Raw genomic sequence first — 12270 nt, 5'->3', positions numbered from 1 at the left:
AGAAGAGAGGAGAAGAAAGAGGAGAGGAGAAAAAAAAAATCTAAATAGGAATTGCTTATGCCTGGATTCATGTCAGTACAACAAAACCAGTTCATAGACCATGATGATTTCTTGGAGAAATTATCCTTTGGCAGAATGTTGGCATTGGCCCTGGGTATGTTGTTTTCAATACTTGCGCCCCACCCCCATCCCCGTCCCAATATTAAATCAAATAAATAACAACAAACAAAAACCAGTCAGTAAGATGTGGGTAAAAGCACTTTCCACCAAGCCTAACCACCTGAGGTTGGATCCCAGAACTTGTACAGTGGAAGGCAAGAACCAGTTTGCCCAAACTGTCCTCTAACCACCACGTGAGCAAGAACCGCCAAATCTGTGGTCTTTGTACCTGTGCTGGATAGTTTTATGTCAACTTGACACAAGCTAGAGTCAACTGAGAGGAGGGGACTTCAATTAAGAAAATGGTTCCATAAGATCGGGTTGTAGAGGCTGGAGAGATGGCTCAGAGGTTAAGCGTACCACCTGGTCTTCCAGAAGACCTGAGTTCAATTCCCAGCAACCACACGGTGGCTTATGGCCATCTATAATGAGATTTGGCGCCCTCTTCTGGCCTCCAGGTATAAAGCAGTCATGCACATTAAATTTTAAAAAAAAAAATCAGGTTGTAGGCAGGCCTTTAAGACATTTTCTTAATTAGTAATTGATGGGAGGGGGGCAGCTCATTGTGGGTGGTGCCACCCCTACCCCTACGATAGTGGTCCTGGGTTCTATAAGAAACCAGGCTGAGCAGGCTATGATGAGCAAGCCAGTAGGCAGCACCCCTGCAAGGCTTCTGAATCAGCTCCTGCCTCCAGGTTCCTGTCCTGTTTGAGTTCCTGTCCTGTTTGAGTTCTGTCCTGACTTCCTCCAATGATGAACAGCGATATGGAAAGGTAAGCCAATAAGCCCATTCCTTTCCAACTTGCTTTTTGGGCATGGTGTTTCCTCATAGCAATAGAAACTCTAACTATGATGGTACCTATATGTGTTCACCAACTCCTAGACAAATTTCTGTAGCCCCAGCAACTATAGCATTCACAGTATTCAGACCACATGACAAGCACAGAAACATTGAGTTCCAAAATATGAATATAGCTACTGATTCACTCAGTGTACAATGCTTGGCTAACATACAGAAAGCCCTAGGTTCCATCCCCAGTACCACAAATGAACAAAAATCTGAACACAAACTCTATCCAAACTAGTAAAGCCAGTATTGATGAGTGTCGAGAAACCAGACCATGCAGGAGGTCTATCTTTAAAAGGCAGAACCCATCCTGGTGGCATTTGTAAATCTGCACCTTTACTCCTCCCACCCCACGTCCCAATCAATACACACTGAAGCAGAAAACATCTTGATGAAAAGCCAGGTGCATTTAGGAGACAGGATTGCAGCACATTTGTGACAAGCCTGGGTTACTGAGAAGGACCCTGTTTAAAAGTACAAAACAAAACAAAACAAAACAAATAAAAAACCTTAACGGCATGAACAGCTAACCTCCAGAATTTTTAGCTGTTAGCATGCTTGGAAATTTCGGAGAAATTGTTGAAACCAGATGGCCATAGAAAGGTTCAAAAAAGCCTGAGTAGAAACTCATCACTAAATCACACAGATGCAGAAGAAACCACTTAAATGTCCCCAAACAAAGCAAGTGGGTACAGGAAAATGGAGCATAGCCACTGCCCGCCTCACTCAGGCCTAACATAATAAGACGCGGTCCAGGCAAGCTAACATGCTTCTAAAAAAGCCTGCGGATGTAGCTCAGTGATTGACAGAGCATTTACTTGGCATGCATTGTAAGAGCACAAGTTTGAGCTCAGCTACATAGGAGCATCTTGCCTAAAAATACAAAGAACCAAAGCTCACCGCCACCAACCAAACAACCAAACAGCAGCAACAACAACAAAACCCTGGCAATCTTAAGAAAAGCCTAACACAGAGGACCGGGTTCAGTTCTCAATACCAACATGGCAGCTCACAAACCCTTCGTAACTCCAGTTCCAGGGCGATCAGACACCTTCTTCAGGCCTCTTGAGAGTACCAGACATGCAAGCAGCGCACAAGTGAACATCCGTGCAAAAACGTGTACCTATAAAACACAGTGAAAATAAAAATTTAAAAATGTTTTGATATCTCTTTTTTCTCTTGTTCTCCCCCTTCATAATCTGACATGTAATGCTTTTCGCTATCCATGTGAAAAGCAGCGCTCTAGCTAGAAACTTCTAAGCCTGCCTCCAACAGAACCCATCCTTGAGGCATTGATGTTCTGGACTAGACTTCCTCTGCCCCCTTTCTCTCTGGTTTGCACTCCTTTTGGCCTCCTCCCACTCCCACCCCAGTCTCAACTTTCCTGTTTTGACTTCTGGGACCTTCCTGTCTTTCCCAGGGTGGTTCTGGTTCTTATTTGTGGAAAGTTCTGGGCTGTTTCCTAGAAGGAGAGAAGTCAGAGCACAAGTGGAAGCTAGGAACGAGCTGTGTCGTCAAGCTGGGGTCCAATGGAGAGAACGCATCCGTGCTCGCGTGGATTGGGGAAGCATTCAGACTCGGAACCTTAGAGGCCCGGGCCCGGGGTCTAGTGGCTGAAAGTCAAAGGTGACCCCTGGGGAAGTTTCCGCAGGAGGATGTTGAGGTCTACTTCCTCCATATCAGGGCCACACGAGGGCGCTGCCGCTCTATCCTCTTAGATTGTTTAAGGCGCGGGGGACAGGGCTGTCTGGGAATTCGCAGGAAAGAGCTGAAGGCTGGGGAAGGGTGCAGGGGGTGAAGATGCTTCTGAGAGCCCAGGGCTAAGCATTACCTGGAATTAGACCTGTTAGCAGGAGTCCTGTCATATCTCTGGATATTTACGTCTACTACCCCTTGTTGTCAACATTGGAAAACTGAACGGATTTGTTTGTTTGTTCCTCCCTGAGGGTAGGTTTGGGGACCTGTGGGGGGCACGCACATGCGCACAGAACTAGGGGGCGATTCAACTCAGGGCATTTGCTAAGCAAACATTCTATCGCTGAGCAACACTCCCTGCTCCTGAAGAATATTTTCTTTCTACGTTTATGACCTTCTAAATTTTAGGACGTATGGGACTAGAAGAAAGATGGCTTTAGTGGTTAAGAAAGTACTGCTCTTGTGGAGGACCTGACTGAATTTGATCTGCAGAACTGATATGAGATGGCTCAGAACAAGCCTGTAACTCCAGCTCCTCCGTCACACATACACATAAGTAAATCTTAAAATAAAATGTAGTGCTTTTAAATTTCCAGAGAAATCGCTAAGAGGGTACATGAAGCCCCCAGTTTCTCTTACAGGGCTGGAGAGACAGCTCCGAGGCCAAGAGCGCCGTGTGCTCCTGCAGAGGGCCCAGTTTCAAACACTCAAATGGCGGCTCACATTCGTCCTCTGATATCCGGGGCACTGCATGTGTCTGTGTGCTGCCCATGAACTCAGCAAGAACACACGTGTACATAATAAATCTCACCTGGCTTCAATTCCCAGCATCCACATGGCGGCTCACAGCTGTCTATAACTCCAGTTCCAGAGGAATGCACCAATGCACATAAAATAATATAAAGCAAATTATTTTTTAAAAGATTAATCATAAGTCTATCCCATGTCAACTTTACACCCAAACTCACTTTAACGCATAATATTCTGCCCTGAGTCCCCACAAAGTTTTAAATTGGTCTCCTAATGTAAAGTGCAGGTGGTTGCTGGCTCCTCTGGAAGAGCAGCCTTAACATTGATTCGTCTCTGCAGCCCGAGTTTCCATCTTCACACCTCTAACATGCAGAACTCTAAATGCAAAACCTCTTCTGAATCTCTAACTGTGATCTTTGCTTTAAAGAAAAGAAAAGAATGGAAATCTTAGATACTCCAATAATAGTATAAACTAAATATTTCCATGGTGGGGGCAGACGCCAACTACCCCAGCTCTGTGCCCGACATCTGGGGCTCTGCCGCCTGAAGTACTTGTGGCCTATCTTTGGGTTTGGCTGCACTGTGTACCTTCTTTTTGTTGTTGTTGTTGTTTTGAAATAGGGTTTTGCTGTGTATCCCAAGGTTGGCCTAGAGCCCAAGACAATGCCCGTTGCCTGACGGCCACAGTTTCAGAATTACAGGCATGAACTACGGCAGCTGGATCAGAAATATGAGTCACGGTTGGTTTGTTTACCTCAAGAATTTTGTTGAAAGGTTTACACAAGTTCTTCAGACATGTTTGTATTAGGCCTTGAAGAATCTGGATATAAAAATGTTTTCATTTCCACTGTGGTCAGGAACTCACTCACTTCCCGGGATACATGGAGTCCGCACCTCAACAAGAGGCAACTGAGAAACAATATTCCCACAGCAAGTTCTGAAATCAGGGATGCTGGGCTCTGCTACTGACCAAATTATTTCTCAGGTTGTGGATCCAAAGATCAGCCACACACCTTCAGGCTTCAGGTAGAAATGGCTGTGCTTGAGTTTCTGGCCACATTCAATAACAGAGGAAGCAACTGGTAGCCTGGCTCCCGGCGGTGAGAAGCTGCCTCTTCTGTCATTACCTATGGTGCTGATACAGCCAGCGACGCCACGTCAATATTGGAAGCCATAACTTCTCCTAACCGAGAAGCTAACGCTGCCAGAGCTTCAACAGAAATGTCAAATGCCAAAGCCAGTGAGAGAATTATCCAGAAAACTCCCATCTCAGCCCAGCACTGACATCAGCACAGACAAGGCTCAGAGGACAGGGTTGAAGGAGAAAAGGCTACCCCTGATTCCTGAGGAGAGGGGACAGAGCCTGGCGATCTCCCTAGTCCAGTGGAAGAAACTGAAAATCATGTAACAATGAGCTACAGAGCACAGGGATCAACAGCAGAAGAGCCAGGGCCACAGACGCAGAGAAGCATTAGCCGGTAAACGGCTCCATCCATAAATGTATTGCGTATGAGTGAAAATGAGCTCAGGGTTACAACTAAAAATGGCTGAGGAGAAACCTCTTATTGTAGACATGAGGGAGACTTCAGCCAGAGACATCTGGGAAGGTTCAGACTGAACCAGGCCAGCAGACTGATCTGGACCATGGGGGTGTGGAGGCGGGGGGGGGGGGGAGATGTGGGAGGGCAGGAAAGGAAGAAAAAACGGGGGAGGGGGCAAGAGAGGAGCCATGGACCAAGAGGCCAAGGGTGATCCAGAAGACCAAGGCGGCATGTGTAGTCAAAATGGCAGAGCTATATAGAAAAGAGAAGCTGAGGGAAGGAAAGGGAAGTCCCTGGGTTAGAGAGACTTAAGGTGGGAGGGGTGTGGGGAGGAGCCACGGGTACTGAGCAAGACTTGTCTTGGGTTTCTTTGGGACTTAATAAAGTAGCCACACAATTCTTTGGAAATGATGTGTAGGAAAACAAGAAGTGAAAATGATTTGGGGCAGGGGAGTGGGAGGATTGAGACAGGGTCTCACTAGGTAGCTTTGGCTGCCGCAGAACTCACTGTGTAGACTATGCTGGCCTGAGTGATGGGATTAAAAGCGTATACCACCATGCCTGGCGTGGAAAAGAATTAGTTAATTAATTAATCAATTAGGTTTTTCAAGACAGGGTTTCTCTGTGTAGCCCTGACTATCTTGGAACTCACTCTGTAGACCAGGCTGGGCTCAAACTCACAGATATGTCTGCCTGTCTCTGCCTCATGGGTGCTGGGATTAGCGGTGTGTACAATCACTGCTCAGCAGGAAAAGGAATTTAATTTAATTTAATTTAATTTAATTTTTTTTGAGACAGGGTTTCTCTGTGTAACCTTGACTATCCTAGACTCACTTTGTAGACCAGGTTGGCCTCAAACTCACAGCGATCCGCCCCTGCCTCTGACTCCCGAGTGCTGGGATTAAAGGCATCGTGTGCCACCACTGCCCAACAGGAAAAGGAATTTTTAAATAAACAAATCTTGGTGCTGGAGAAGTGGCTCAGAGGTTAAGAATGCTTGTTCTTACAGAGGGTCTTGTTTCAATTCCCAGCATCTATGTGGCTCACAACCACCTGTAACTGCAGTTCCAGAGGATCCAATGCCTTCTGACCTCAGTGTGCATAAGCACACACATGGTGCACATACATACATGCAGACGAAACACTCACATATAAGATGAAGTGAATACATCTAACTAAAAATTTAAAAATAACTGCTCTTAAGATAACAAATCTTTCCTTAGAACCTTATAGAGAAAAACAGCATTACTGCTTTTGGAGGAATGTTAAAGATCAGGGCGCTCCAGGGGTTCCCTTTTTCTACAGAAAGATATATACTAAAGAGTCAATGACCTTTGATTGCATCCTAGAACTAGAAGTAGAGGATCCAGGCTGGAGAGATGGCTCAGAGGTTAAGACGACTGGCTGTTCTTCCAAAGGTCCTGAGTTCAATTCCCAGCAACCACATGGTGGCTCACAACCATCTGTCTATAATGAGATCTGGTGCCCTCTTCTGGCCTACAGGCAGAATATTGCATAAGTAATAAATAAATAAAATCCCCTTTTTTTTTTTTTAAGTAGAAGATTCAGAACTGGAGTTTTATTGCGATTTTTCTCTAGTCTTGGGTCATAGAAATTGCGAATGCCTCATATTTCTGATTCCTCTTGAGCTGTTGGAGTCTGTGAACTACGTATTAAATTGTCCAACTATCACAGCCAGCCCCGTATTATCAGGCACTCTAAGTGTCTCAGGCTCTTTAGGTCTCTTCTCACCAGTGTCTATTTAGAGAAAAGTTTGTCATATAGGGTTAATGTCACCATATAATGTCACAAACTATTTTTATTTCCATGTCCTCAGAGCAGACCTCAAGCTTCCTACTTTATTATCTTTTTTAGGAACTTACCTGAATTTAATTCCCTGAGAAGAGAGCGACACATGGCATCTAGCTCTAGACATCACGGTGATAGACTGCTTCTGACAGCAAACCCATAGCCCTTCCTGAGAAGAAAGCAAACCCTTCCCTTTAGAAGCCTAACGCCACCACTCTCAAGAGGCAGAAGGAAGAACCTGTAATAAATTACAGGTTTTCACGTCTTCACTCTATAAAGCCAATCTTATCATGAAAGGAAGAAGAAAACTGGGCTTAGAAACCAAATATATTGATTTGAAAAAAAACAAAAACAAAAAACAAACAAACCAAGGACAAAAACAAAACAAACAAGCAAAACCAAACCAAACCCGAATGCTATAATTCTTTGTGTTCCCTCAGGATGATGTGCCCTGGTTCGCAGCGATCAGCCTCTGCTCATCTTTCTTTTAGATTCCTTCACACCCTCACTTGCCATTCTTCCTCTGCACTCACATTTGGAGGGAGAAAAATTAATCTGGAGTCCAATACCTGAGGCATAATATGAATTTCCCTCAGGATTTTCTTCGATACTTAAAGATGTTTTAGATTCCATAACCTTCATCCAAGGTTTCAGCTTCATACAATATGCCGATAATTTCTTGGCCAGATAAAATGGGGTGTGCTTGTGGACATTATTTAGAAAGCTCTTGCAGAATGAGGCTACGATGCCTCCAGGTCAAGATATCAATGCCTACAAACACCTGCTCTAACTTTAAGACACAAGCTACCTCAGAGCACTCTGAAGCTCAATCCAAAAGGCTTTTGATTTTGCCCAAACTGGTCCTCCAAAGAAGCAGTTATGTAGTATTTTGGGAGCACCTGGCTGCCACCACACTGATCCCTGATTCTGCTCTGTCTCACTCCGCCCTCCTCCTATTCTGAAACCTATACTCTCCCTCAGAGGCCTTAACTTTCTTTACAGACAACCCTTTGCCTCAGGATCCATTCGGTGGCACTTTTTTCGTGCTCCTTGGACCCTCTGACAGCAAGCGTTTTCCCAAGGCCTGTGTGCACTGACAGTCTGACATCCTAGTCTGCCGGCTTCTCTGCTAGGCTCCACGGCTTTCCTGACGTTCTTCGTGACCGTGACCGTGACTGTGACTGGCTTGACGCAGCACCTTGAAAGTAGGAGGGGGGCTGGTTGGGAACCTGGAGCAAAGCTGAGTATTCTTGTTCCCCTAAACTTGCTTTCCAAGAGGCATCAACACCAAGAAACACCTGAATTATCTGGAGGTGCCCCCAAACCGCTTCTATAGAGCTGAGTCAGTGACAGGCGTGCGGGGGTGGGGGGGGTGGGGGGTGGGGACAGGAATCTGTCAGGGGTAGTTAGATGTATAGCTGGGTGTGAAATCTAACAGAGACAAGATTGTGGTCCGGTGACGCTTTAGGCCCCACACAGAACGGCAGTTCTTAAAGCAAGTTTTGCAGAACCTATAAGGGTCACTTAGATGCTTTGACAGGATCCACGACACTATAATATTTTCATACTTCTATAATTTACTCTCCATATTTACTGTACCACTCCTAACAGAGAATTAATCTGTTGGTGCCTTTAATATGACTCCAGGCTGAGGAGCCCAGTGGAGTTCGGAACTGTTAATAATTGTGTTGTCCAACACCGGTTGCTTACAGGATAAAAAGGGTAGTTTCACATCCTAAACGTCTTTTGTTTATTTTGTTTTCTGGTTTTTGCTTGTTTGTGTAGATACAGGGTCTCATGTAGTCTATGCTGGCCTCAAACTCTGTAACAAGGCTGTCTCAGCCCTCCAAGTGCTGAGATTACAGGCCTGGACGACCATACCTGGTCTATCTTTCCGGGGGAGGGGGGGGGGACTTATTGCATGTGCACCAATTGTTTGCAGGAGCCTGAGGAGGCTAGAAGATTGGGGGGGGGGTGTTAGAACCCAGAAAGTAGAGTGACAGGTGGTGGTGCCCATGCATGAGCCCAGATTATCTAATCTCGAGGAAACTTCACTTACACAGCCACAGAACAAAACTGCCCGATATGAATCTTGGATTCTCCAGCCCCTATCTTTTGGTTTTTAATATGAGGAACGTGGGCCGATGTACATCTCTCTGAGGTCCTCACTCTGTAAAAGCGTACAGAGATCCTGGAAACAAAATGTTGAGATACAGATCCTTGCACTAGGTGCAGGAGGAAGAGGGTGTTAAAATTCCTGGTGCGACTCTCAGGTCTGGTCTGAGGTGACAAGACGCCACGGGTTAGGGATTCCTCCTTACTTTTGAGTTCGGTTCTCCAGCTCACCACTTGAGTTAACTTAGTCTTTCTGCCTGGACACGTGTTCTCGCTCCCACTGCATGTCTGAATTCTGGAGAAAGCCATTCACTCCCCACAAACCACAACGCTATAAAGTTCACAGAGAAATGAAGTCTCAGCCCCTCTAGGCCTTAGAAACACCTAGGATGGGAATCCCGGCGCTCTCTGCCATCCTGCCTTTGCTCACCGGAGCTTTGGCCTTGACTCAGGTCCACGCGGGTGAGTGCAAGTCAGGAGGGAAACTGTCGTTGTCTGGAGGAGCTAGGGCTTCCGGCGGGCGAGGACAACACTTAAAGCCTTGTCTTCGGAGTCTCTGGAATAGCCCACTCCTTTCTCTCTTCTGCATCCTGAGCCCGGAGCCCTGCTCCGCTCCTGGCGGGAACACCTCCTCCACAGGTCTCAGGAGGAGGGAGTGGGTCTCACTGCCCTCTGCCGCTAGGCTTCCATTCTTTGCAGTTTTTTGCCACCGCCGTGTCCCAGCCTGGTTTGAGGGAGCCTTCCTTCATCTTCGTCGGCTTCGTGGACGACACGCAGTTCCTGTGCTACAACAACCAGGGGGAAAGTCAGAGGATGGAGCCGCGCGCGCTGTGGGTGACGCAGATGGGGCCCGAGTACTGGGAGAGGCAGACCCGGACTGTCAAGGACATTGCAAGGAATTCCCAAGTGAACTTGCGGGAGGCTATGGGAGTCTACAACCACAGCGAGGATGGTGAGTGACCCTGGGTTCCCGGGTTCTCAGGTCCCAGGAGGTTTGGCTCTAGTCTGCGGGACTCACGGAGACCCTGGACCGCAAGGGACCCGTGCCTGGGTTTCCTGTACGGTTTTTGGTCCAAATACGACCCGGGGCGGGGCCAGGCTCTCACGTCTTTCAGTGTGTGTCTGGCTGCGAAGTGGGGCCAGAAGGGCTCTTCCTCCGCGGATACGAGCAGCACGCCTACGACGGCCGCGATTACCTCGCCCTGAGCCAGGACCTGAGCTCCTGGACCGCAGGCGACAGCGCGGCGCAGATCACGCTGCGCAAGTGGGAGGAAGCCGGTGTCTCTGAGCAAAGGCGCTCCTACCTGATGGGCGAGTGTGTGGAGTCTCTCCGCACATACCTGGAGATAGGGAAGGAGACTCTGCTGAGAGCAGGTACAAAAGGCCAAGAGGAATCTCCTCCATCTACCCTCAGACTGAGGTTCAGGTCTCTCTGGAACGTAGAAGGGAGGAAAATGGGCTGGGCTGGAATACCGCTTCCCTTCCTTGCATCTGGAGAGGGAATAGGGCCCTTGGGTTTCCTGATCAAACACCAGAGAGGGACTTACCTGCAGCCCTTTGTGAGCCATGGCCTCCCTTAGCCAATGTTCTATGCCCGTTTGAGTCTGACTCCAGTGACACTGAGTCTGTCACCCCTCACCCAATCTGGACCAGAAACTTCTTTCTTCTTGGGGAGCCCTGTACTCCATCTTGTCTGAATCGTTCTGACTCTAGAGCTTTCCAAGGAGTAGATTACCCCAAATGCCCGAGTCTAGAATATTGTACAGTGCTTAGACCCCTCAAGTCTTTTTCTCCGTTCCCAGGCTGCTCACATAAACACTGCTGCAGTTCGTCGAAGAATCCAAGAGGTCTGAACTGTCCAACTCTCTTCCTCAGATCCTCCAAAAGCACATGTGAGCCACCACCCCAGACCTGAAGGAGACAGCATCCTGAGGTGCTGGGCCCTGGGCTTCTACCCTTCAGACATCTCCCTGACCTGGCAGAGGGATGAAGTGGACCAGACCCAGGACATGGAGATAATGGAGACCAGGCCTGCTGGGGATGGAACCTTCCAGAAATGGGCAGCTGTACTGGTGGCTTCTGGCGAAGAGCAGAGATACACATGCCATGTGGTGCATGAGAGGCTGCCTGAGCCCCTCATCCTGAGGTGGGGTAAGAAGGGTGTGGGCACAGAATGACCATTAGGAAAAGTGGGAGAGCCCCTCTGGAGATCCTGAGGAGGTCATGGCTCAGCGCTGAGGGCCAGAGCCCACACCTCCCCTCTCTTTCCCTTTCCAGACCCTCCTAAGCACATCACCCCCACCACTGGAATCATTGCTGGTGTGGATCTCCTTGCGATTGTGTTTGCCGGAGCTGTGTTTGCCATTGTGATGAGGAAGAGCAGAGGTAGGGAAGGGGCTGTGTCCGAGGGCTTTTGTCTCACTGTTACCATAAGGCATAAACATACATGCATGCTTATTCAATCTAGGACCGTGTGTTCTGAGGCTTTCTAAAGCACATTTGAAAAGAAGTGGCAAATATCGCACATTGATGTGATCGGACATGATCTGCCAGTTGGGACAGATCTGCAGGCTGGAACTTGGGCTTTGACTACATCTCTCCGTTTTTTCATTTCCTGATTCCACTGTAGGTCTCCAGATAATAATTCTGAAAACACACCTGAGGCGCTGAACTCAGAAATTTTCTGCTAGGATTTCCTACCCTGCATCTTTACTTATCCCTTTCTTCCTGCAGATGGAAAAGGGTGTAGTCGCTCAGTCTGTCCTAAGAGTTTACTTTCCCCATTTTTATCTCGATCCCTTGGCAACTTGTCTCAGCTCCTGACCTTTCTTTCTTTTCTTTTCCTCGCCACCCCCCTCCTTTTGGTTTTTCAAGACAGGGTTTCTCTGTGTAGCCTTGGCTGTCCTGGACTCACTTCGTAGACCAGGCTGGCCTTGAACTCACAGCAATCCGCCTGCCTCTGCCTCCTGAGTGCTGGGATTAAAGGCATGCGCCACCACACCCCGTGCTCTGACCTTTCTTTATATCTCAAGGAAACGTCCCTGAGAGAGTGCAGAAAGGGAGCAGAGACCCAGCCCCTCCCTCTCCTTCCCCAGCACATTCCTTCAGCTGAGCACAGCTTGCTCCCAGCAGTCATAGGACCACATGCACATGGTGACAAGAAAAGGAGACGGCAGAGAATGCTTTTGACAAGGGTACACTGCTGCATCTAGTTTCCAGGAGCCACAGGGAAACTGTCTCAGCCAGTGGCCAGTGCCTATGTTCAGTGGCAGGAACAGTTTTTATCCTGTGTGGTACCTGGAGGTGGTAGGCTTGTGTGTTCTCCTCCTACTGTGAACACTCAACTTGGTTCTA

General features: G+C 47.8%; 1 protein-coding gene across 1 annotated transcript; it reads left to right on the top strand.

The window, feature by feature from the left end:
• The first annotated feature begins 9305 nt into the window (after positions 1-9305).
• Positions 9306-11761, top strand: LOC127195994 (H-2 class I histocompatibility antigen, Q10 alpha chain-like). The gene is made up of 5 exons (XM_051153648.1): positions 9306-9378; positions 9599-9868; positions 10015-10290; positions 10792-11067; positions 11194-11761. Exons 1-5 carry the CDS (start codon positions 9306-9308, stop codon positions 11406-11408), a joined length of 1110 nt encoding a protein of 369 aa, XP_051009605.1. The 3' UTR covers positions 11409-11761.
• The last annotated feature ends 509 nt before the right edge of the window (positions 11762-12270 follow it).

The sequence above is a fragment of the Acomys russatus genome, chromosome 11, assembly GCF_903995435.1.
Source record: "Acomys russatus chromosome 11, mAcoRus1.1, whole genome shotgun sequence".
Classification (NCBI taxonomy): domain Eukaryota; kingdom Metazoa; phylum Chordata; class Mammalia; order Rodentia; family Muridae; genus Acomys; species Acomys russatus.
The sequence above is the reverse complement of the archived record's forward strand: the minus strand, read 5'-3'. Positions and strand labels throughout refer to the sequence as shown.